The sequence below is a fragment of the Monodelphis domestica genome, chromosome 4 (assembly GCF_027887165.1).
Source record: "Monodelphis domestica isolate mMonDom1 chromosome 4, mMonDom1.pri, whole genome shotgun sequence".
NCBI classification, from domain to species: domain Eukaryota; kingdom Metazoa; phylum Chordata; class Mammalia; order Didelphimorphia; family Didelphidae; genus Monodelphis; species Monodelphis domestica.
In genome coordinates, this window is record NC_077230.1 from 357623405 (window position 1) to 357650461 (window position 27057).

Here is a 27057-nt window from a genome sequence, read left to right on the forward strand (position 1 = left end):
AGGCCTAAAGACATACCATCCTGGGTTAAAATCTAGCCTCAGATACTTCCCAGCTGTGGGGCTCTGGATGGGTCCCTTAAACCCCATTGCCTAGCCCTTACCACTTTGGCTTTGGACAATAGACATTTATATGGATAATTAAAACACACACACACACACACACACACACACACACACACCCAAGGAACTTGAAGACTAGAGGCTATATTTTAAGGCATTTTAGACTCCAATGGTTATAAAAATCTCTGTATTCTATTGCATTTTACCTTTTGTTTTGTTTAAGGTTTAACTTTGTGATTTTAAGTTCATATATTACTGGATTCAATATTGTTCTGTTATACTGTTCATTTTAATGTACTGAGTTTTGACTACTGTTATATTCTGTTGCTTCTCCCCTATAACTATTGAACAAATATTGTAATTAAGCCCATATATGAAAAAAACGGTTTTTCTATTTTGCCTTTGTAAATTGTCACATAGAGGATAGATGGACATCAGAACTGGTTACAATTATATCACAACCTTTGGAAAATTTAATATGCTAAATATCTCAAATGATTTTAAGGGTTTTTTAAATATGATTTTTGTAATTTTTTTTAACAATCTCTGGTCATTTTCGCCTGCCCCTACCATGAGGTAAGGCCAATTCTAGTTGAAGTGAAATACAATTATAACCCCCAACCTTCCTGCATTTCTAAATATGTGAATGGAAGTTGGGGCAGTTAATCTCAGGGCATTTGTACCCCTAAAAAGCCTCCAAAAAAGGATCATCCCCTTATTTATACTCTTCAGCTCACTATTTAACTTCCACCAGAATGATATATGGATTTCTTGATGATTTTCTTAACCTAAGATGAGTTTTACTTTGTTTAAAAATATGTTTATTACCAAGGTTGAAAGATTTGCTTTGTTTGTAAAAACTTGTGACAAATATCCATCAATTCATAGGCTTTTAAAAATGCCATACAGAAACTTATGTGAAATATGATAGTGTGTTTGTTTGCTATTGTAATTAATTGGGCTATTGAGAATTTTGGGGATATTGATATCTACATATTTGTACTACTGTATTTTTTAAAATGAAAAATGTTACCTTGTTCATGGCCAGATATTAAGAGGAAATGGATCTCATATTTGGTGAGGAAGCCTTGCATTTTATATTTCCTTAGCTGACACAGAGTGTCAATGATTATAAGCTATATTTTTGAATTTTTAAAGCTCTTTTGTTATTATATTTTTCTTGCATGAGCAATATACTATTTTTATTTTCTCTGCTTTTTTATATTTGAAGCACATGTCACCAGCATTAAGATTTTCTTTAACTTTTTGACTTTTCAGTAATATAAGTTTAAGATACACTTGCTAATGCATGCCCTAAAAAGCTTGTGACTATAAAAATGATGCCACTAATTTTTTTTAAAATTATGGACTTTGCTTAATGATTTTGTCTGATTTCAGAACAAGAGATACACACAAGAGCCATTTCACAGAGCCAAAGAAAAGCCAATCCAGGATGGATTGATGCACTTCTAGGCCAATACAAAGGTCTTGAACCTAGTGTGAAGACTCGAGGTTACTGTGTTTAACATTGTTACAACATAGGTTTTCCTTGTGTCCACATTCACTCTGAAAATACTCACAGACAAATATCCCCAAACCTTGGCTCCTATAATCTTGTGCCCTTTTCTGCCTTTCATGGTGTGGTGCCTTTCTATAGTCCTGGCTACTGACTGGGTAAATGCATCATTGCTTCGATCATTTTAATTGGGCTCTGATTCAAGGACCTGTTATAGATTTATTTTTCTTTTACTTGGGATTTTTACACATAAGACTTTGATAGTCTATATTTTCATCCAGAAATTTTTCTTTTCTTTTGGATTTTTCTGAGGTTTTTGTTAATTTCTCTTACCAATTGATTCATATACCTCATAACTCTCAACTATGCATCCCTAAGTGATCCTGTATTTGTCAATCACCCTCTTAATGGGAGAATGTAAAAAATATCATTATTTAAATTGCAAAGTTTAAATTCCTTTTGAGAAGAATTTTAGGTAAAGAAGATGCTACCTCTCTGAATCCAGAACTGAACTGTTGGAGAAGACACCATGAAGAAGCCTCCAGACCAACCAGCTGCACAAAAATTGAATTTTGGGTGTGGTTGATTGAACATTTATTTGTATGTATACTTTCATGCCAAAGGGGACTGCCCCCTAACTGGCTTTTTGGCAATGCATCCAGCAATTATTGGGTTTTTTTTCTCTTATCCTCAAATTACTGTAATGTTTAAGTTGATTATGTTTTCATGATCCTTTTTGGGGAAACTTCTCTCCCCAATAACGATCAAACAGAGGAATGTAAAAATAGACTCGAATTCAGGACTCTAATCCCCAGAATCCTTTGCTCCACTTTCCCAGAGTACTTTGTAATCACACTGAATTCTCCTCTGGTCAAGAACACAAATGATTATTTCAAGAAGTTCTCTGCCTACTGAGGGGCTTTTGGACTTCCGTTTTGGAGCAGACATGGCTCTTTCATAATGTAGGTGATTTCTTATCCTGTATTTTCTTTAATCCTTAATTCTTTAATAAACCTCATAAAAATATAATACTCCTTGCAGAGAGAAACTAATTTCTACGTGCCTTCAGTCTCCTAAATTTTAACTGTTACAATGGTCAAAGGATATGAATAGACAGCTTTCAGATAAAGAAATCAAAGCTATCAATAATCATATAAAAATGTTCTAAATCCCTCTTTATCATGAAAATTATGCATAGTAATGCAAATTAAAACAACTCTGAAGTAACACTTCATACCTTTCAGATTGGCCAATATGACAATAAAGGAAAGTCATAAATGTTGGAGGGGATGTGGCAAAATTAGGACACTAATACACCACTGATGGAGTTGTGAACTGATCCCACCATTCTGGATGGCAATTTGGGGTTATGCACCAAGATCTATAAAAGAATACTTACCCTTTGATCCAGTAATACCACTCCTAGGTCTGGATCCCAAAGAGATTTTTTTTAAATGGGAAAGGACCTGTTTGTATAAAATACTTATAGCTGTTCTCTTTGTGGTGGCAAAGAATTAGAAATTAAAGGTATGTCCCTCAATTAGGAAATGGCTGAGCAAATTGTGGTATGCAGAGATGATGGAATATTATTGTGCTATAAGTAATGATGAACAGGATGATTTTAGAAAAAAGCTGGAAAGACCTACATGAACTGATTCAGCAGAGTGAAATAAGCAGAACCAGAAAAACATGGTACAAATTACAGCAATATTGTGGAACAATCAAACGTGATAGACTTTGCTATTACAGCAATACAATGATCCAGAAAAATTCTGAAGAATTTATGAAAAAGAATGCCATCCACCTCCAGAGAAAGAAATGTTGGAATAAGAATGCAGATGAAAGCAGACAATTTTTCACTTGTTTATTTGGGTATGTGTTTTAGTATTTTGGTTTTATAAAATCATTCACATACAAAAATGAAAAATATGGAAACATGTATAACCCAAATTGAATTGCTTGCCAACTCTGAGAGTGGGGAGGGAAGGAGGGAGGGAGACAATTTGGATTATACAACTTTGCAAAAATTATGTGGAAATTTGTTATTAAAATAAAAAAAGAACAGTCTCTGGAAACTGCCTTTGTTTTAAATGCCCCCAGACAATTAACATCGTCTTTTCTGAATCTCTGAGGCACCCAAGGATAGCCAGAAAATGAAAGGGAAAACAACAAACACCAATGACTTGGTGGGGGGGGGGGACTGCCATAGTCATGTGTTGTTACAGAGATATGGACAGGAGGATGGATAAGTGGATAGCTGAGGGGATGGCTGGATGAAGGTATGGATAAATCAATATAAGAATAGATGAATGGATGACTGAATGGATGGAGGAGTAGATGGGCAGATTAGTCAGATGAGGAGTATTTGGATGGATTAATTGATGACAAGTAGTTGGATGGAAGGAGGTAAATGTATAAATGAATGGACAACCAAATGAATGATCAAAGCATCCTATTTCAATCTAAAATGGTATATTGAGTTAATCTAGACCAATCCTTTACTTTACAGGTGAAGGAAACTGAAGCACAGAAAATTTAAGTGACTTTCCCATGTAAGGACCAGTGTAGAATACCAAATCATTCATATTTGAATTCTGTTCTCTTTCCATTAATAATAGTAATATCTAACAATTATATAGCATTTTAAGGTTTATAAAACACCTTACCAGTATTATTTCATTTGATCCTCACAACACCCTTGTGAGGTTGGCAATATTATTACCCCCATTTTACAGATAAGGAAATTTGAGTATGAAAGAAGCTAAGTGATTTGCCAAGGATCACACTGGAGATAAATATTGGAAATAGGATCCAAACTCAGATCTTCCTGACTGCAAGTTCAAGAATACTTAGCTACATGATGGATGGATAGATGAGTGAGGAACAAAGGTTCAGAATATTTTCTAAATTTTATTATGTAAAGGCATGGTTCTTATGAAAAGTCCCAGTGAGTCAGGGGATGAAAAAATCAAATCTCCTCATTGTCTGCAGTTCAGGAGTCTGACGGCCACACTCTGGGGTGGAGGGGGGATTTTGGTCGTCTTGAGTTCCTCAGGATCTCGGTAACGGTATGCATTAGGGCCACTGACCACATAGAGCTCATGAGGTTTGCACAGAACCCCATCCACATGGTTATGGGGTATCGTAAACTCTGTCCATGGATCCTTTCCACCTAGCATGAGGTCAAGCTGCCACATCAATCTCCCTGTGAGAAGAAGACCAGAAATCCCATCAGCTCTAATAGAGGCTCCTCTCTATCTTGGAGATCCCACTATGACCCAGGAAATGATATTGCAGCCCAAGGGACTGTGCCACAGCTCAGGAAAAACCAATATCACATAGAAGTTCCCTATATAACCCCAAAGACACACCACATTGAAGAAGAGCCTGTCACCACATGGCACAGCCTGGTTTCAAGAAAATCCTGTCACAGAGTTGGCATGATTCTGACAAAGTCCCAGAGAATGTGAGATATTATGGAAGAAGCTCTTTTACCCCACTCCTCCAACCACTACATACACATACATACACACCCCGGTAGTTCCCTGTCTACCCAAGCACTCACCAGAGATAATATAGAGCTGAGATGAGTGAGGGCAAGTGAAGGCAGCATCCACAGAAGAAAGGTAGATCCCATGTGGGCTTCCCAGCTCCTTGTGCAATTTCCGAGGATACCCATCCACTAGGCGGTAGCCCCCCTCTGTCAGAAAGATGTAGATCTGGGTGCCCTGGAGAGATTGACAAATTGGTACAGTGTAGAAAACTATAAGGATAGCTGTATGTTCCTCTGGCCTCCCCTTGTGTTTTTTTGGCCTTCCTCAATTTTCCTTCTACCTTCTTAGAGCCAATACCTCAATCAGATAGAGCTTTTTCTCCCAAGAGAAGGCAGCATCCACACTTGATGGTCCCTGTGGCCAGTGGTGTGCAATGGGCCAACTGTGCCAGCCATCCCTCCCTGAGTCCAGACGCCAGTAACTCGAACCTTCAGGGAATATCCAAAGGAGGGGAAAAAAATGTACAAGATCATAGGTGTGACATATGAGAAGATATGGCATACTAAGGACACTGGAGATATAATGGATATGATTGAGGGCACATTCAGATTGGAAAAACATTTATCAAGCACTTACTTTGAAGGCAATATGCCAAGTGGATGGGGAGGCAAATGGCATGAGGACAAGAAGATGTAAGAGGATACTAGGAATACAGGCAGACGCTAGATCACAAAGACTGAGGGATACAGAGAACAAATGGGGAATAGACAAAACATCTGCTGATGCAGGGGTAGTACAGAATCACAGAGTCTCAGGGTTGGAAGGGACCTCAGAGGCCATTTAGTACAATGCATGCTGCAATAAGCATTCCTTCCAGTTGGCCAGCCAGCTCTTGTTTGAAAATCTCTACTGTAGGGGAATCTCCTACTTCCTAAGGAAGCTCATTATACCTTTGGATAGCTAGATGGCTCCACTGGACTTAGATTTAGAAAGACCTGAGTCTGAATCTCGACTTACTTAGCTATGTGACCCTAGGCAAGTCACTTAACTGATGCCTACTTTAGTTTCCTCATCTGTAAAATGTGGATAATAAAGCACCTATCTCCTGGGATTGTTGTGAAAATCAAATGAGATGACATTGCAGTAGGGTAGCTAGCTCAGTAAATTGAGAAACCAGAGGTCCAGGGGTTCTCATCTGGCCATCACTGTGTGACCCTGTGTCACTTAATCCTGATTGCCTAGTCCTTACCAATTTTCTGTCTTGAATCTAAGATGGAAAGTAAAGGCTTACAAAAAGAGAGAGATAACATCATAGCTCTTTGCAAACTTTTTAAAGTCCTAGGTAAGTGCTACCTAATTATAGCTCTACTTGTTAGGAATCTTCCCAACCTGAAGCCTAAATGTTCTCTACTTATCCAACTGCTCCTATTTCTGCCCTCTATAGTAGTCCCAAAATGGAATGATCAGACTAAAGAGGTAGTGAGTAGCCCATCACTATAGATATTCAAATGAATGCTAAATAATCGCTCTTTGAAGATGCTACAGGAAGTATTCTTAGTCAGTTTTGGGATAGAGAAACTATAATTCTGTGAATCTCTGGACTTTCCTTGGCTCTATCCCTAATATTATTAGAAAGGCTCTTAGAGAATTTCCTCCAGTCTCCCTGAAGATTGGTGTGTTCTTCCCTAATGTAACGGTTCCTTTGGTATTTTGGCCTCTGCCCAAGGGAAACTAAGGCCAAGAAAAATCTATATAAGACTGATTGGATCACTTGGATTAGTTAGAATCTAGTTTTTTAGGAAACATTTATCCTGGAGACTGATTCTAACAAAAGACTTTGGGACAGAAGCTGGAATATGAAGGTTAGGGATAAGGGATGGGGTTTCCTTACAGAAAATTGCTTCCCAATGGACACGGTTGGCAATAATCTAGAAAGGATCTCTTCTGTGGTATAATGAGAAGGGTATTGGATTTATAGTCAGAAAACCTGGGTTCAAATTATTGTTCAGTCAATTTTCAGTCTTGGCTGACTCTTCATGACCCCATTTGGGATTTTCTTGGCAAAGGAACTGGAATAGTAGGATATTTCCTTCTCTAACTCCTTTTATAGATGAAGAAACAGGCAAATAGGTTTAAGTGATTTGTCCAAGGTCACACAACTAGAGTCTGAACCCTTAAAGATAAGTCTTCCCAATTTCAAACCCAGTGCTATATCCAGTGTGCCACCTAGCTGTCAGGATTCAAATTATAGCTCTGCTAATTAGAGTGGTACAATAGAAAGTATGGATTTAGAGTCAACCAAACTAGTTCAAAATCTGGTTCTTCAACTACTTGTCTGTATGACCTTGAACATGTCCCTTAATTCTCTGAGCCTCAGTTCCCTCATCTGTAAAATTAAAGGATTGTACTAGATAGTTTCTAAGATCCTTTTAAATCTGTGCCCTATGTATCCTCTCTAAAGGATAAATCTAAAGAAAAAAATCTCACTTCTCTGGACTTCATTTTCTTCATTTACAAAATTGTAGGGAAGGAGGGAAAGAATTGGACTCAGTGCCCGTTTAGGTCCCTTTCAACTCTAGACCATATGATCTAGCATCTCATTTGGTGCCCTGATTTAAGGGAAACTTTCATCTCTGACATAGCATAAGAGGTCAAATTGAGAATAAAATTCTGGCCTTTGGGAATTGTTAGCAGTCACAATTGCTGCCTTTTTATTCACATACTCAAGGTGAGGAATGAGAATGTAGGAAATAAAATGATCTGCCTTTTTATGTCTAAAGTCATGAGTAGAAAAGCTAAGTTCTGAGGCAAGACCCAGGAGAGTTCCAGGCTCCCCCTGAAACATCAAAGGAGCATGTGCTATTCAAACTAGAAAGACTTTATATATTATCTAGTACATTTCTCCAGCCTAATCCCTACCACTCTTATTTTATCCTTGAAGAAAAGACTTGCCCAAGGTCACACAGCAAATACTTGAAGGAAAATTCAAACTCAGGTCTTGTGACTCCAGAGGCAGTGTTCTTTTCTAATCTCTCTCTGTCCCCTAGGACAGGAGTGGGCATACTACCTCCCTTATTGGGCCCATAGCAAGTAGGTAGTGGGGAAAGAGTTATGGGCATAGAAAGGCAATCCTTTATCTCTTCCCTGAAAAGGGAGAACACATGAGGCTTGGGTAGGATGCTCATGAGATGAGAAAGATGAAGCAGAGAGAAATCCAAGAACAGAAAAGGCTTAGCTCAGAGGGGAATGTCTTCTCTGTGGGACTAAGAGCTCCTCTGTTCTATGGCAGGTAGGAAGTATGTGATATTCTTCCCCTAATTGTCCCTTAAAGGCTCAAGAAATATAGACTCTCAAGAAACCTCAGGAACCAGGCCTGTGCTGAATTGAGGATCAGTCTGGAGGGCAGGAGCCATTTGAGACTGAGTCCTAGAAGAAGAGAACTCAGAAGGAAGTGTTTTTGGAACCCACAGAGAGTCAGAAATCTCAGAAAAGAGTGATTAATCTCTGACCTCTTTGGAAACAAAGAATGAAAATGGGGAGCTAGTCCTGAATCAAACTGTTCTCCCAGTGGCTTGGGGATTGGCGTCCCTAAGGAAATAGGAAGGATATGTGGAAGACTGAATCAGAAAGGAACATAAAAGACTTTTGGCAAGACACAAGTAGGGCAGAAGTGGGACACATAGCATGGATACAATGAGAAAGTGGCAAGAAATTGGGTTGGGGATGAAGAAGTTCCACAGTAAAGTATCCTGGGGAATTAAGAGCTGGTAGAGGGGCCCTAAGGGTAGGCGATGGATTCCAATGATGGGGCAGGGCCTAGAGAGGTGTTGGCGTTAGGAATGGGCAAGAGGATCCTTCAAATAAGGGGGAGGCCCAGGAATTAGGGACCCCAGCAATATCAGGAGGGTCAGGGATATAATATGAGTCCCTAAAATAACAAAGGGGGCCAGAGATGAGGAGTACTGAGAGAGGCATGCATTATCAAGGACCAAGGTTCATCTCTTACCCCTGAAGCCATATGTGGCACCATGGTCGTCAGAAACAAAAGCAGAGAATACAAAATCCGGGCTGCAAGGGGTGACAGATACATTCCCACGTCCATGACCTGAGTAGCAGAGGAGGAAGTCACATATGTGCAGGGATCCATTTGAGGTTCAAGGTGAATACTGAAGATTTCTTGGGAACTTTGGGGTGAAGAATAGGGGTGAAGACAGTCTGAGACCGGGACAAGGAGGGGTGCTGATGAGGTCATAGGAATAACAGGACCAGATGAAGTCACTAAGGTCAAAGGTTGTGGGGACCAAGAGTAAATAAAGAGGTCGTGGAGTCAGCAATCAGATGTGTAGGAGTCAGGGAGGATCGTAGGATCATGGGGAATCACAATATGTAGTTTCATACCTCTCCCAGGGCATCTCATGAAGTAATCTCGGATATCACGAGGATAATTTTGGGGTACCAACCCTGTCACAGGGTTAAACCGTCGGAATTTGCTGCCCTGGAAGCAATAATAGCGGCCAAGCCAGCGCAGGGCTGAAGAGCACTCATTCAGGTCTTGCCACATTCGTTCCTTCACCTTTCCAGTGCTCAGGTCCAAGAACCATGTCCTGTTACCTACAAGTCCCAAACCCCAGCACATCTGTCAGAGTCGCCCACCAGAACCCATCAGAGGCATCACTGTTTCTTCTGTCTGTCAGAGAAACCCTCCTACATCTATTAAGATCATTCCCATATCTGTTACTGGCATCTCTAAAATGAGGCAAGCCGCTCCCCAGACCTCTCTCCCACGTCTGTCAAAGTTTTCAGACTCAATTCCCCAAGCCAACCTTGGAAGAAGAGAATCCCTTCTTCCTGGCATTCCCCAGGGAGACACTCCACAGTTGCATCCAGCGGTGATGGGATTCCAGGGAATTCTTTCTGGAGGAGTCTTGGGTACCCAGACTTCAGCTTTCCAGCTATGTACACCCAGACTTTGTCACCCTGACACACACATACAAATACACACATAAATACCTTAGCCTGAATGTGTGGATGTGTATCCTCAAACCTTATGCCCTCTCTTCCGAGTATACACAGACATTCTCTCTCTCTCTCTCTCTCTCTCTCTCTCTCTCTCTCTCTCTCTCTCTCTCTCTCTCTCTCTCTCTCCCCCCTCACTCCTTTTCACACACACACACACACACACACACACACACACACACACACACACACACACACATACTCCTCTTCACTGTGTCCATGAGGGCACTGCTCTGCTAACATAGATGGACCTAGATGGAGAGAGGCTCTTTTTAAAAATTCTCTCCTCTATTCCTGTTAGTTTTCATTCCCTGTGGCTCTCCCAGCTTTCCTTTCTCTGCTGTTCTTTGCCCCTCCTCCTCCCATCAGCTCTACCTTGATCAAATATACACCATCATGAAACTCAGGCTTAGCCCTGTGATGCAGACGGAAGGCAGCATCCACAGGGACCTCAACCTCTGGCCAGGTCTCTGAGATCAGCTCTCGGGATCCATTGTGATTCTTCCATACAGATTCACCTGCAAGTGACAGGAGAGAAGGGAAGAACTCACATGGCTCCTAGAACCTATCCCCAAGGGGGTCTCTCAAGATAAAAGGTCCAGGGATAGTTCAATTCTTAGGACAAAAAGGGCCCATCCATATATGGATCACAACTCCACAAATTCCCTCTTCTCTTCCTTCTCCTGAGTACTTCACCTCTGTCTCCAAATTCCTATATATGTGAACCCTGAATCTTTTATCTCTGATCCCCAAATAACTTCATCTTCATCACCCCAATCCCTAACCCTCAAATGCTCCTATCTCTGATTCCATCTTGGAATTTCACAATTGCTAACCACTCCAATCTCTAGCCTACCTCTAACATCACCATCTCTTGCCTCCAAATGCCCCAGCCCTGGTGCCCAAACCTTTGAAGAAAATCATGTTCCCCATTTCATCCAAGGTGACTGCATCAAAACCCCAATCCTCAGAACAACGGCCTAGCAGGAGACAAAATTAGACACAAGGAATACAGTGAGATGGAGATAGACATGGAGGCAGGAAGCCAGACAAGAACTTAGATAAACAGAGGCAGAAATATGCAGGCATGATGATAGTCTTAGATAGACAGGTTGGAGGCATAAAAACTAGGGCAGAGAGATAACTGGCAAATATGTAAAGAGACAACTAGATGGACATTCAGGTAGACAGAGACAGAGATCTGGAGAGACCTAAAGATGAGGACAGACAAGCAGACACAGACAGACAAGCAGCACTCACCAATTTCATCTGAGTGCTGGTCAGTCCCATTTCCCCCTTCGGTTCCTGTCTGCAGCTTGGGGACCCTGGAGAGAGATCAGGTATCTTGAATACTAACCCTGACCCTTCCACACAGCTCCAATCCCTCCCCTCACACTTCACTTGCCCCTTTTCCACCCTATTCCCTAGGATGCCTCCAATCAGATATCCTTCCATGCTTAGCTGACCCTCCTGGGCTGATTGTACTCACAGGGGGTGAGAAAGTGCTGAAGGCCAGCACAGGCCAAGTACTATCAATATTCCCAGGGCCTTGGTCATGCTAGTAGCTGCAGAAGATGCAAGAGGGCAGTGAACGTGGAGCCCTGGGAACAATAAATAGGACAGATGAGATTACGACACCTCAGCACCCTCCCCCAATGCCCACCCAGTGCCCCTGACTTTAACATGCCCTCCTCCCTCCCCTCCCCAAGTCCGGGACAAGATCCGTGATTTCATCACTGTAAACAATGAGCTAGAACCGGGAAACATGGGCCTAGGTGATTCCTTGCAGTGACTTCTCTTCCTTACCTCCACATGACTTCCCCGTTTCCTCGGTACATTGCAAAATTGTGGGAATTCTGTCATGGCCTTGTGTGTGTGCAAAATGTTCCTTTCTCTTGATGGGAGAGGGAAAAAGAACAGGAAAAGTATCGGTTACAGAGCAGTGAGTATTTGGTTTTAGACTTGTTCTTTGTCACTCAGACGGGTACAGGCTGTTGATCTACCCCCAAGAGACTGGACACTGAAGAATGCCTTCGTACAATGTCATGTTCTGGGGACTGTTTAACAACCGGCTCTCCAAAATGTGGCCAGTTGAATCTTTACTATAAATATTGTCTCTGTCGCTTTCTTAAATCGAGATAATCAACAAAACAATGTCAGACCTTGATTCATAGCAGTCCTGAGGTACAAACGTTCACACTGGACATTCAACCATTAGCTGGCTCCAGGCATCCTACCTTCATGAGATGCATGTTTCCAAAGCACCCTCAGAAGAATGGGGTGTACAGGGCGGCTTCAAGGATCCAGGATATATCAGATACCCTCAGTAGGTCCCAAATAGCCTTTGAATAAAGAATCTCTTGGCTGATCTCTCATGTTTCTCTCTCTGAAGGAAGAGTGGCAGGGGGGCTCAGCCTGCTCAACAGGTTTTAGAAACACCAGGTGGCACAGGATTAAGACCTAAGATAAGAGCCCTTTGTGAGCTGGTAGGATTAGGGAGGGATATATAGGGTTTTCTCCTGTAATTTTTATGAACAATATGGCAAGAGATAGGTTAGCTGATGCTATAGTTCGGGAGTTTCAGAACTGGTAGAGTGATCATAAAGAACAGTCATTAATGTATTGAAAGTCCACCTATAGGGAAGTCTCTATTTGAGTGCCAGGAATATGTCTTTGGTCCCCTTTTGTTAAATATTGGGGAGGTAGCAGAGGTTACCAATGACTTAAATCAGTGGTATCAAACACAAATATAAAGAGAGTACCTTGAACCTAGAATAGTGTCCAAAGAAGCTCAGGTGCCTGGGCAAGTCATTTAACCCAAAAAAATCTCGGATGTTAAGGAGGGCTCATTATGCTATAGTTGCAAAGAAATAGATTTAGTATGACCTTAAGGAAAATATCCTAAAAGTTAGAGATTCTCCAAAGCAGAATGGGCTGTTTCATGACACAGAAAGTTTCCCCACCTCCTAGATGTCTTCAGGTGATCCTAATTAGAGGTGATTAGAGGGGATTTTGTTTAATCGTGTGCTGGATGAGATGGCCTCTGAGATCTCTTCAAACTCAAACTTTCTGGGTTCATTTCTGGGTGCCACCCTTTATTTCTTCCTAAAACTAAAGCATCTTGATATACAAGGAAGGTCCAGTTAAAAGAACTGATGATGTTCAAATTGGAGAAGAAAGGAATTAGGGGAGCATGATGCATGTCCAAGTTTTTGCAGGTGTATCATGAGAGAGGTTAAATTTCTTCTATTTTAATCCCAAAAAGTGGAACTAGGAATACTGGGAGGAAATTACTAAGAAATAGCTTTGTTTAGACATAAGAAAAAGCATTAGTTGTTGCAGTGTGTTATATTGGAATGAGAAATCAGAAGACTTGCATTTGTATCCTGCCTTAAATACCTACTATCTGTGTGGATTGGCTAGGATCCTTAAATTCTTTGCACCTCCGTTTCTCCACCTGAAAATGAAAATAATCATCCTTTCCCTATTTACCCCCATAGATGGAAAGCATTTTGTAGATGTTATGGAACTGTAAGCTATTACTATGCCAATCGGAATCGCAAAAGGGAAATTGGTTGCTTTGGGAGGTAGTAGGATCTATCTCATTAGAGGTCTTGAGACAAATGTGTGGTTGTACTCCACACCTGGACACATGGGAATAAAGGCATGGGGCATATCCAGATGAGGGGAAATGAATGCTCTATCCAGTCACTCTGCCTCTTCGTTTCCTAGGTTTTCTTCAAAACTCAGCTCATGTCCTACTTCTTCAGAAGGCCTCTCAGTCTTCCCATTCCTTCCCCATGAGATTACCTTTCACTTACTCTGTCTCCTTGACTTCAATGAAGCTATTGACACCCTCTTCTCTTCAGCTTTTTGGGACAGTCCTCTCTCCTGGCCCTTGTCCTACCTATAAGATTGTTCCTTCTCAGTCTCCTCTGCTGGATTCTCATTCAGATCTCATACTCTAACTATAGGGTCTGTCCTAGGTTCTCCTCTCATCCCTCTACATTACTTCACTTGGTGATCTCATCAGCTCCCATGGACTTAATTACTTAATGCAGATGATTCTCCAATCTATCTATTTCACTCTATCTTCTCTGCTAATCTCCAACTGCCTTTTAGACATCTTGAACTAGATATCTAGTAGACATTTTAAACTAGCCATTTTCAAAACAGAATTCATTCCCCCCCATTAACTTCCCCATCCCCACTTTCTAAATTCCTTGTTACTGTAGATATTAACACCATTCTCCCAGTCCCTCACGCCTACAATCTAGATGTTACCCTCAACTCCATGCAATTTCTACCCTCCCATATTCAATCTGTTACCAATGTCTATTGGTTTCATTTCAAGAGTATACCTCCTTCTCTTTTCTAACACTGCCACTATTATGGTGTGGGTCCTCATTGCCTTATTATTGCAATATCCTGCTGATGGATCTGCCTATTTTAAGTCTCTTCCTACTCTAATCCATCCTCCATTCAGCCATCATAGTGATTTTTTAAAGCACAGGCCTAACTATGTCTTGGTCCTACTCAATAAACTCCAGTGGCTCCTTATTGCCTCCAGGATCAAACACAAAATTCTTTATATGGTAATCAAAGCCCTTCATAACCTAGACACCTCCTACTTTTTCAGTCTTCTTACACTTACTCTTTGATGCAAATCCTTTGATCCAGTGACGCTGACTTTCTGGCTTTTCCACAAAATGGACACTCCACCTCTTTATTCTGGGTCTTTTCTCTGGCTAGCCTCCATGCCTGAAATGCTCTCCCTCTTCCTCTCCATCTATAGACTTCCCTGGCTTCCTTTAAATCTCAGTTAAAATTTCATCTTCTCCAAGAAGTTTCTCCAACCCCTCTTAATTCTAGTGCCTTTCTTTTATTAATTTTTTTCTATTTCTTTATATTTAACTTGTTTGTGTGTTTTTATTTGCTTGTTTTCTCCCCATTATACTGTGAGCTTCTTGAGGGCAGGGTCTGTCTTTTGCCTCTCTGATTCCTAGTATGTAGCACAGTGCCTGGCAACTAATAGATGCTTAATAATTTTTTATTGACTATATATTATCTGTAACAAATTACTTATATGTTGTTTCCTCCTTGGAATCTTCTTTAGGGACAGAAAGTATTTTTATCTTCTTTGTATCCCAGGACTTAACACAACACCAGAGGGCACATTGTAAGCATTTGATGAATGCTAATTGATTGCTAAGATGACAATTTATTGGATGTATTATAGAGTGAACTCTTATTCATGTATGATTTGGACTAGATATTTTCTGAGGTTCTTTCCATATCTGTGATTCTGTGAATGTATCTTAGAAAAGAGTTACATGGTGTTCAAGCTGAAGGAGAAAAGAGAAAGAGGGTCTCACCTCCAGGGATGGCGAGAAAGTGTGGCATAATGCATAGAGCACAGGTTCTTTAAAAAACAAACAACAACCCTTACCTTCTGTCTTAGAATCAATACTAAGTATTGATTCCAAGGCAGAAGAAAAGTAAGGGCTAGCTAGGCCAGTGATGGTGAACTTTCTAAAGATTGTATGCCATGCCCCACCCCCAGAGACCATGTGCTGTGCCCTGCCTCCCTTACTCCACACAGAGGAGGGAGGAAACATTGCCATTGGGCTGCTGGGCAGAGGGGTGGGTAATGTGAAAAAATGTTATCAGGCACAGTGGAGAGGGGGAAGGGAGCAGCTCTACCTGATTCCTTCTGCCTTTATGGTAATAAACTTTTGCGGGGGGGGGGGGGAGTGGAGATGCATGTACCCACTGCAAGTGCTCTTTGTGCCATCTTTGGCACCTATGCTATAGGTGTGCCCTCACTGGACTAGGCAATTAGGGTCAAGTGACTTGCCCAAGATCACACAGCTTAGAAGTGTCAACCTAGATGTCCCAAGCTTAGGTTCTTAACCTGAGGTCAATATAGTATTTCAGATAGATTTCATAAGGGTCTATGAACTTGAATGAAAAAAAAAATAAAATTACATCTTTATTTTCACTAAACTGGAATGTAGGATTTCCTTTAACTATGAATATACTCAATAATCATTATTCTAAAAATGTGTGAATTTAATGTAAATTTTACCACCCTATTCTAACTGCAAACCCATTTTGATCAGGTCTGCCCTATTGTTTGACTGGGCATGTACCCATATTATGGAAGGTCTCATGGCTCCCTGTCCCTCAGAAGAAGATGGCCCCAAGTTTCACTTCTCTCTCTCTCTCTCTCTCTCTCTCTCTCTCTCTCTCTCTCTCTCTCTCTCTCTCTCTCTCTCTCTCTCTCTCTCTTCCCCCCCTCTCCCTCCCTATCTCTCTTCCTCTCCCTCCCCCTCTCTCTTACTTTTATAATTCATTATAAATTAATATACTATCTCCAGGGAGTTTGAATCATAACAAAAATGAAGAAGCCAGGTAACACATAACCTGGAAAAAGGAAAATCTGAGCTCAAATCTAGCCTCAGATACTTACTAATTGTGTGACTTTGAGCAAGTCACTTAACTTCTATTTGCCTCAGTTTCCTCATTTGTAAAATGAGAATAATAATACCTGCCTCTCAGGGATTTCTATGAGGATAATATTAGGTATTATTCACAAAATGCTTTGCAACTATATGTGTCACCTGTTTCAAGGCTTTACCAAGTTGCAGAGGATTCTATAAACTCAACAAAGGTTAAGAAGCCCCAACCTAGAGGGCTAGTTAGACTTAGAATTGGGAAGACCTGGACTAGCTCTTACTTTGGATGCTTAATATCACCAGTTATATGAGCTTGCCCAAGTCACTTCACTTGCAAACCTTCATTTTCAAAAGAGATTAAAAAGTCTCCATTGCTCCTACCTCACCAAGCAGCTGAGATCTGCTTAAAAGAGATCATGTAAATAAGATGCTTTGCAACATTTAAAAGCACAATATAAATAAAGAAGCAGAAGTGGGTAAATGGATAATCAGTCCTCTGACATTCCCTTTCCCCTTCTCTATTCCATCCGGCTCCCGCACTCCCATCCCCCCACTCCCACCCCCAAGCTCTCTACACTCTCCCACCCCTCCACACACACTCCCAGACACCCACACCCACTCTCCAGTGAACCAAATCAGTTAGAGACTGACTTAGATTAAGAACCTTGAGCTAGGGGTCAGAGATCAGCAGGTAGAGAGTACAGAAGAATAGGAATACAGAGGAATCATTGTACCAAGGGGGGGGGGGGGAGGGTGCTCCTGCGATTGATCCACTTGGGCTCTGAGTCCATGGGAAACTGAGGCTCTCACTGAAACCTCATCCCAGGGCAACCTTCACATCTGCCTTTCCCTTGCCATAGGGTTCCCTTTCCTTGGGCAGGAACACTCCCACCCCCTTCTGAACACCAAAACGCCACCAGCTAAAGGAGAAAAAAACCCTCTGCTAGGAATCTGGAGACCTGAGTTCTCATTTTGGTTCTTGCTCCTGATTTGCTGTATAATATTAAGTCTCTTCCTTTCTCTGTGACTTAGTTTCTTCATTTGTAAAATAGTATGTGAATGTATAATGAATGAATGAATGAAAAAGTATTTATTAAGTGCTTACTATATGGCAGGCACTGTGCTAAGCCCGAGGGATAAAAAAATGCAAGCAAATGCCTCTGCCTTCAAGGAGCTTACATTCTAAGATGGGAAGGCAACAGTCAGAGAGGACTGGTAGTTGGAGAGATGTATTTTGGCCAGAAAAGTCAGAGAGATGGAGTCATAGGCAATCGATTAACTTGTCTGGGAATGGCTGTGTTCCTTTGATGACTTTTCTCAGAGGAGGAGTTGGAAGGGGGAGGAGGGAGTGTTAGATTTAAATTAGTTTTGAGCATCAAATAATTGTAGATAAGAGAGTGGGAGTCATAAACTGTGATAATTAAAATGTTTGGGAGCAAGGGAAATATATATATCAATTATGACCGCTGAAATATGTTTCTACTGTGCCTTGGTTTTATATAAATATAAGATGGTCGCCAGGGAATATATTCCCAATTTATGAATATGCCCAAGCCAACTGGGTTTTATAGAGAAATTTAATTTATAATATACTGATTAATCAATAGAAAAAGAGAGAAAGTAAGAAAGGAATAAGAATGAAGGGCCTCAAGCCAATAAGGCCTATACCTCAGTCCTAAGAGATAAATCAGTCAGTTGGTTTTATCACTCACCCAAGATCTCTCTAGGTAAGGTTTCTCATGCCAACCTCAGGCTCCTTCAAGAGAGCCTCCTTTCAAGAAATGTTTCCAGAGAATTCTCCTCCTGACTCCTCCTGAGTTCACCTTCCACAGCCTCCTTCAAGACCTCTCCAGGAGCTCTCCCTCCAGGACCTCTCTCCTCTCAGACCTCCTTCAGAGCATAAAACCCCCCTTCAGAGCATCAACCTCTCCTCCAGAGCATCAACCCCTTCAGAGCATCAACCCCCTTCAGTCCTCAGACCCCGCTATCTTTAAGCCAACAATCTAAGTTCCCTCACCTCAGTTCTCACATCTACCAATCACTGTCGATGTCTCCCCTGTGCCAATGGTGGCTCTAGCTTAACCCAGGACCACCCAGAGGTCTGTCTCCTTTGCACATGTCTGTTGAAGGTCATATTCTCAAATAATTAAATCTTGATCTTTGCTGCAGCCCTTCCTAAATCCTGTTACTCTGAGTAGGGTGGAGATTGTAGTTTCCAAGACCTGGTTCTGTCATTCCAAGTATCTCTATTGTATCAATTCTAAAATCAATCATGACTCAAAGAACTTCCTGTTCTATGCTTAAGCATAGGTCAAAGCCCTTTCCATTGTTTAGCAAAAGGTTTCTGTCCTAAAGTAGTCTTAAGTAGGGAGGAGAAGAATCCTCCCATGCCAAGGAGTTTCATATTCCAATAGAGTTCTTACTATCAGTAGGAAATTTTTTCAAGTATGAATTTTCCCAATGGGGAAATTTCCAACATTCATAAGTCTAAGAAATTTTAAGGTTTACAGGAGGAAGTGGGGAAAGGGAGGAGGGGCAGGCAGAGGATAAGTGGGTATGTCGTAAAGATATCCAGGAGACTATTAAACTTGTATTTCATTTGGGTCCCCCTAATCACCATCCTCTTCTAGGTAGTGCAATGGGTAAATTTGTAAGTAGCCAGTATAAAGTAACAATAGCAAGAAGTTAGATTGCAAAAGGCAATCTAGAAGTCTCTTACAGACTGGTGCCATAGATCAAAGGAGCAAAATGGTTATTTGAAAAGTGTATCACAAATTAAAAGTCACATCCTGAGACTATGTGCTAATCAGGAAAAGCCCACTAGGCTTTTGGTCCTACTAACTGCTCACAGTCTGTAAACCTCACATAATCTCCAGATATCCACAGTAAAACCAGCAGAATGCCAGATGTTGCTGATCATTTTGAAATGAGGTGGATATTTTTTTAAACCCTTACCTTCTGTATTAGAAATGATAGTTAGAATAGATTCTTAGTATCAGTTCCAATGCAGAAGAGTGGCAAGGGCTAGGTAAGTGGGGTTAAGTGACTTACCCAGGGTCATGAAGCTAGGAAGTATCTGAGGCTAGATTTGAACCCAGGATCTCCTGTCTCCATGCCTGACTCTCTATCCACTGAACCACCTAGCCCAAAGGTGACACATATAAAAGTTATTCTGTTTCCCCACTAAAACCCTATAAAAATGAAACCCCACAATCCTTTCCTTTGAGTACTCTTCCATCTCCTAAGCGTCCACATTGCTGTAAATTACTCTCCCCTTCCCCATTTTCTTCCCCTCACTGCCTACCTTCCTCCACCAGCCCATTCTGGTCCCCACAATCCCTCTGTTTACCATTTGTCTCTCTACTTCTGCATTGTTTGCCTCATACTCTCCATGCTTGATTAAAGTGTGATGGAAACATTACATCATGGTCTTTTCTGGCAAATATCCAGAGAATTGGATGTGCTTCCCCCATTCCACCAGAGGTATCCCCTAGTGGTTCTATTCTCCTATTCAATGAATCATTCCATACATTAATTAGCAGTTCAGAGGGACTGGTTCCAGGCAAGAAAAGAAAAATGTTCAGGAATATTTAAGTCCAATGAACTCATTTTAGAAAAGGTAAGCTAGTTAATAGCAAAGCAAGGATTAAAATATAGGTGCCCTGACTCCTCACTCAGCGCTTATTAGAGATTATATTCTATGATTCAACATAAGGAAACAAGTGCCTCTTTTTTTTATGTGACCATTATTAGCTTTTTTTAAAAAAACATTATTTTATTTGGTCATTTTCATACATTATTCATTGGAAACAGAGATCATTTTCTTTTCCTCCCCCACCTACCCTAGCTGACACGGGATTCCTCTGGGTATCACATGTGTCCTTGGCTCTGAACCCATTTCCTTGTTGGTATTTGCATTAGGGTGCTCATTTAGCATCTCTCCTCAATCATATCCCCTCAACCTCTGAAGTCACTCAGTTGCTTTTCCTCAGTGTTTTTACTCCCTCAGTTTGTCCTCTGCTTGAGGATAGCTTTTTTTCTCATACATCCCTGCAGATTGTTCAGGGTCATTGCATTGCCATTAATGGAGAAGTCCATTACGTTTGATTGTACCACAGTGTATCAGTCTCTGTGTACAATGTTCTCCTGGTACTGCTCCTCTCACTCTGCATCACTTCCTGGAGGTTGTTCCAGTCTCCATGGAATTCCTCCACTTTATTATTCCTTTTAGCACAATAGTATTCCATCACCAACATATACCACAATTTGTTCAGCCATTCCCCAATTGATTCCCTCCCTTATTTTCCCCTGTAGTCTTTTTAAAATTTCCCCCCCACCCTCTCCCTCCCTTGTACTGCTTCCCTCCCCACCAATCCGTTTTTTACCCTTCTACTCCCCTATAAGGCGCAAATGTATTCTCGGCCCAAATGGATTGGATTGTTCTTCCCTCTTTGGGTCAGTTTCAAAGTACTTAAGAGTTGAGTATTTCCTATCTCCAACCTCTTTACCCTTCCAGTGTATCAATGTTCTCCCCCCTCCCGCCATGAGCTTCTTTGTGACATATAAATTTACCCCCATTTGTTTCTTTTCCCATTTCTTTTAGTATTAACCTCTTTTTTTTAGCTCTAGTCGTATATATATATATATATATATATATATACATATATACATATACATATATAAACACACATGTATATGTATTTATGCATGCATATATCTATATACCTATTTATGCCTTGTCCTTTCATCCTATACAGTTTGTCACTGTTCCCTCTAAATGTAATTCTTCTAGTTGCCCAGGTGATAGCAATAGTTTTTAAGAGTTACCAATGACCTCTTTTCTTATAGGGATACATATCATTCTAACTTATTGAGTCTCTTAAAAATTTTTTGTTGTTATTTTGTTTTTTTCCCCCTCTTTTTTAATTACCTTTTGATGATTCTCTTGAGTTCTGTGCTTGGACATCAAATTTTCTGTTCAGGTCTGGTCTTTTATTTATGAATGCTTGGAATTCTTCTGTTGTGTTGAATGACCATAATTTCCTCTGTAAGAATATAGTCAGTTTTGATGGGTATTTTATTCTTGGTTATAGACCTAGTTCCCTTGCTTTCCGGAATATTGTATTCCATGCCTTTCAGTCCTTCAGTGTGGATGCAGCCAGATCCTGTGTTAACCTCACCGTGTTTCCATGGTATCTGAATGGCTTCTTCTTGGCAGCTTGTAATATCTTTTCTTTGATCTGATAGTTTTTGAATTTGGCTATAACGTTTCTTGGTGTTGTCAGTTGGGGATTAAATACAGGGGGTGATCTGTGGATTCTTTCAATCTCCACTTTCCCCTCTTGTTCTAGGATATCGGGACAGTTTTCCTGAATAATTTCCTCTAGTATTATGTCCAGGCTTTTTCTTTTGTCGTGGTCTTCTGGGAATCCAATGATTCTTAAATTGTCTCTTCTTGAATGATTTTCTAAATCGTCTGTTTTGTGAATGAGATGCTTCACATTTTCCTCAATTTTTTCATTCTTTTTGTTTTGTTTTATAGTGTCCTGTTGCCTTGTGAGGTCACTTAATTCCAGTTGTTTTATTCTGGTTCTTAAAGATTGGATTTCATCTCTGGCTTTTTGGTCATCCTTTTCTTTCTGGTCTGATTTTCTTTGAAGATCGTCTTTCATCCTCTTTACCTCATCTTTCATCTCCTTTGCCTCATTTTCCAGCTGGTTGGTTTTGGCTTTCAAGACACTATTTTCTCGTTTTAGTTCAAGTGCCTCTGTTTCCAGATGACTTATCTTAATTTTTAAGTTCTTTTCCCAATTGTCTTCAGCCTCTCTTAGTTGTGTTTTGAGTTCTTCCATAGCCTGTATCCAATTCGCTGGGATTTCTGGTTTATCGTTTGCTGATCTCTCCCCCTCTGTTCCATTTGCTGAGTAGAAGTTGTCTATTGTAGTTTCTTTCTTCTTTTTCTATTGTTTGCTCAAATTCACCCCTTCTTTACTCCCCATATTTGTCTGTGCTCTTGTTCCTCTTGTTTTTTTTTTGTTTTTGGGGGGCTCGAGTGCTTAATCGTTTGCCTGTGGTCATTCCATTATCTTATCCAGCTCCAACTATAGTTTTATAAAAATCTAAATTGGTCATGAGTTCCCTCTGCAACATTATTTGTCTTTTTGGTTTTTTGCCAGACCCCCTCCCTCTTTTCTTTTTTATTGAAATCCATTGGGACTGTTTCAACAAGAATTTTGTTTTTGTGAGCTTCTTCTTCATCTTGGGCTGGCCTTCCTTTGAGAGTTTAATTCCATAGAAATTCTACTTTTCCTGTCTTTCAACTCTTTTTCCTGTCTTTCAACTATTAAGACTGAGAGCCATTCATTAAATTCAACAATATTCACAATGTGGTTATTAAGTGCAAGGCACCATGTTAGGGGTTATCTCCAGAAGACGACTGGATAGTTGGAATTCCTTGTTACTACCAAATTCTACTTCTACACCAGGTTTGTGATCTGTTTGAGGAACTAATCATCCTTCTCCTCCTTCAGGTAAAGTAATCTGTAGTGTATTCCTATCACAATACAATTTCTATTTCTCTCTCTCTTCTCAAGTTTCTACATTTCTGTGTAGTTCTGTATCTCTTTGATATATTCAATGAAATGACTCCACTGCTAATTCTATATTCCATCTTAGAGTTTCTGATAGACAAGTAGGGTGGGGAGTAGTTTTTTTTTACAAAAAAATCTAGTCTGATGTGTACACTAAACATTAAGGAAGCAGATTTCAAAGACTTGAGAAATAGAATAAACAGGATCCTATGACCTAAGACTCTAAAAAGGAATTTGGCTCAAGAGGAATGGAAAATGCAAACAGGATGAAAGGATGATTAACTGGCATCAGAACTATTAACCTAGTTAGATCCAAAGTATTTATGAATAAATCAATCCCACCCTTACAAGAGATCTTTCATGAAGTGTTTTAGGGATCGGTCTGACCTTGGTCTTATGCTGCCCAAAGTTTTTATCAGTGTTTTGGAGGAAGGAATAGATGGCATAATTATCAAGTAGGCAGATAAGCTAAAGCAGGAGATATGACTATCATGTTGGATGACAGTCAAGATCGAAAATAGTCTTGACAAGTGTAAGAATTTATTTTTCATACACTGTATGAATTCCTGTATCAAGGCCCTAGTTTAGAAAGGCCCCAGTCAATTCCTATAGCTTAAAGAAAATTCCCATGTCACAGGGTTTTGGATCATAAATACCATCCAATCTACAAATGTTTATATTTTTTTTGTTCTTAGAAATTCCAAAGAGTGTGTTTTCCTTTCACGAAATCTGACCAACAGGCAAAAGAGACAATGATTCTTTTCCAGCTGATGACTTCCATCACATGGGGATGAGGAGGGGTGAATAGGTTGATAGACCATCTCCTACTTAGCTATTTACTAATTAGAGTTGTCTGGGGAGGAGCTGAATGTCTTCAATGATGTCAAGGGAGGAGCTGAATAATGAGCTCTCTAAGAACCAGGAGAGAGAGAGTCTTTTGATTGTGGACAGAATCATTTGATCACATTAGTATGCCTTGACTAGTCAATTTACAAATTATTTTAAATTTGGAAAATATTGCTTCTCGAGATTTTCAGTCACACAAGATAGAATGATAGAATCAAGTCACATGTATGTCAGTACTTGAAGAATCAGTGATTTTGTCAGCCTAGGGACAGAGTTCTTGCCCTCAAGGAGATTATATTCTGGTGGGAGAAGACAAAAGAATCCATCTCCTTCTGGTGAATAACCTCACTGAACTTTTTCAGGTCAGCCTTCAGAAAACAGATGCCTACCCTGTTGCTAGGACCATCCTTGAAGCCTTCCCAGATTGATAAGCCCTGCCAAAACCTGAGCTATGCCAGGGTAGCCTTTGAAAACTAAAGGCTGGTGCTATACCACAAATAAGAAGGAGTCAGAGATATTCAGGGGAGTAATGACAATAATAACTATTTCCATTTCTATAATACTTTATGGTTCACAAAACTCCTCACTCACAAACCCTTTGAGTTAACAATGGAAGGGAAATGACCTGCCTGAGGTCACCTGCTTAGTAGTTAGAAGCCTGGGCTTCAAGATCTTATGACTCAAGATCTAGTATTCTTTTCCTGACACTATGATGCTTAATGGACCACAAATTAAATATGAGTCTGGAGGGTGATAGGGGAGCCAAAAAAAGCTAATGTTATTTGATTTTCTCAGGGGCAGCTAGGTGATTGAGTGTGGGTTAAAGTAAGGAAGACAACTTCCTTTGTTTAAGTCTGGCCTCAGATGCTGTGTGACCCTGAGCAAATCACTTAACTTGTTTTTCGTTATCTATCAAATGAACTGTAGAAGGAAATGGCAAACTACTCCAGCATCTTTGACAAGAAAACCCCAAATGGCATCACGAAGAGTCAGATGCAGCTGAAAATGACTGAAAACAAAAAATTTTGATTTTCTATCAAGATAAAGATAGTGTCTAAAGCTGGAGAGATGCCTTTGGTCAAATCATATCTGGAGTTCAGTGTTCCATTTTGGCTACCACATTTTCAGAAGAAAATGGCAAAGCATGTCCAGAAGAAAGCAATAAGAATGGTGCCAGGAATGGATACAATCTTATACAACGAGGAGTTGAGGAATCAGAGATATTTAGCCTAGAGAAGGAAAGACTTGGGAAGGGCAAAAACGAAGGTGATATACATCTATTTTAGACTTGTAGTTGGAGAACTTGAATCAAATCCTGCATCTTACTTAATACTTTACTATGAGATGTTTAGTTGGCTTAATGGATAGAGCTATATACTTCAAGTCAGGAAGAAATTAGTTTAAATCTGACCTCATTGGCTAGGCCAAATTTCTCAACCTCTGTTTGCCTCAGTGTCAAGTAAAAATTCCAAGAGACTGAGTTCCAAAGAAAAAAATCAATTTATTGATTAGCCTAGCAATAACCAATAAATTAATCAGTCAATGATCTCTTGGTGATCAGACAGACATTCAGCATTTTGAGTCATTAAATACAACTTTGGAAGCTCATTATGCAGCCTTTCCCTGTACATCTCTAATTGGTGAATACCTAATGAGGAGGCAAGTGAACATTCTCTCAGTCTCTCCTTGTCTTTCATGGTGGTAAGAGGAATCAAGCCTGGTCATAAAATTCTAGTAGCCCTTGTTGAACTAGATGGGGGGTTGGATTAGATTAAGTATTGACCTCCAAAGCTCATTTCAATGGAGAACCCAAGGACATTGCCCTGCTGCCACCCAGATGTACTTGGCTTAAATTAATTTTTTGTTTACCAGGCAAGATCAAGTTCACAATCTCAATTTCAATCCTTCCAATTTAGAAGTTGCTTTGGGTAAAGAGCATTCCTTGGATTTCCAGGAACAAAGGTATGTGGAAAGAGGTTTGAAAGACATACTGAGCCTTCATTATAAAATTATCAAAAGCGTTACTTAGAAATAGAAATAATGCAACATCAGGATTAAATCTTCTCACCTAAATTTCCTAATCTATAAAATAGAAACAATAATACCACCCATGAGCATAAAATGAGATAATATTGATAAAGTGCTTTGTAAATCTTGAAATGTTACTTAAATGCTAGATATTATAACTGCCTGTATGACCCTGTGCCAGTGACTGCCACTTTTTGACCCTCAGTTTCCACATCTATAAGATGGGAGAGTTGGATGATATCATCTCCAAATCCTATGATCATTTGGTTATACTAAATTTGGATATGACTCTCATGTGAAATAATAACAGCTCCTATTTCCATGCCACTTTAATGTTGTCATAGAGCTTTCCTTCCAACAACCCTGTCTGTGAGTTAAATAGGGCAAATATAATATTATCCCCCTTTGAGATGTGAGAAACTGATCCTGAGAGAGATTAAATTGCTTAGGCAGGGTCACAAGTCAGTAAGTATGAACCTTAATCATCTGGATTCGAAACATGGTGCTCTTTCCATCACCCCACAATGAATTCTGTTTATCTTCCAAAGAGCAATCAACAAGCATTTATTAAATGCCAGGTTTGTGTGTCAGACACTGACAATCATGTCCGTGAGTTAAATAGGGTAAATATAATATTATCCCCCTTTGAGAGGTGAGAAACTGATCCTGAGAGAGATTAAATTGCTTAGGCAGAGTCACAAGTCAGTATGAACCTTAATCATCTGGATTCAAAACATGGTGCTCTTTCCATCACCCCACAATGAGTTCTGTTCATCCTCCAAAAAAGCAATGAACAAGCATTTATTAAATGCCAGGTTTATGTGTCAGACATATAAAAATGCCAAAGAGAAAAATGAAATAGTCCCTTCTTTCAAGGAATTTGCATTCTATAATTCTTACATTTGATGAAATTATATTGGAGGGTCAGGCTTAGACTTGATATAAGAAAACATTTCCTAGCAAGTAGAATTATCCAAATGGAAAGGGACATATGAAATGTGTTGTCTTCAGCTAATTGGAGGTCAGGATAGAAAGTATAACTAGAACCC

The 27057-nt window shown here is 40.2% G+C and overlaps 1 protein-coding gene across 1 annotated transcript; it reads right to left on the minus strand.

Moving 5' to 3' along the window:
• Positions 1–4466: 4466 nt before the first annotated feature.
• Positions 4467–11732, minus strand: HPX (hemopexin). The gene is made up of 10 exons (XM_001380240.4): positions 11576–11732; positions 11347–11411; positions 10995–11066; positions 10462–10604; positions 9894–10047; positions 9469–9681; positions 9077–9175; positions 5428–5558; positions 5142–5304; positions 4467–4781 (listed from the first exon to the last, which is right to left on the minus strand). The coding sequence occupies exons 1-10, from the start codon at positions 11641–11643 to the stop codon at positions 4555–4557; spliced, it is 1335 nt and encodes a 444-aa protein (XP_001380277.3). The 5' UTR covers positions 11644–11732; the 3' UTR covers positions 4467–4554.
• Positions 11733–27057: the final 15325 nt, after the last annotated feature.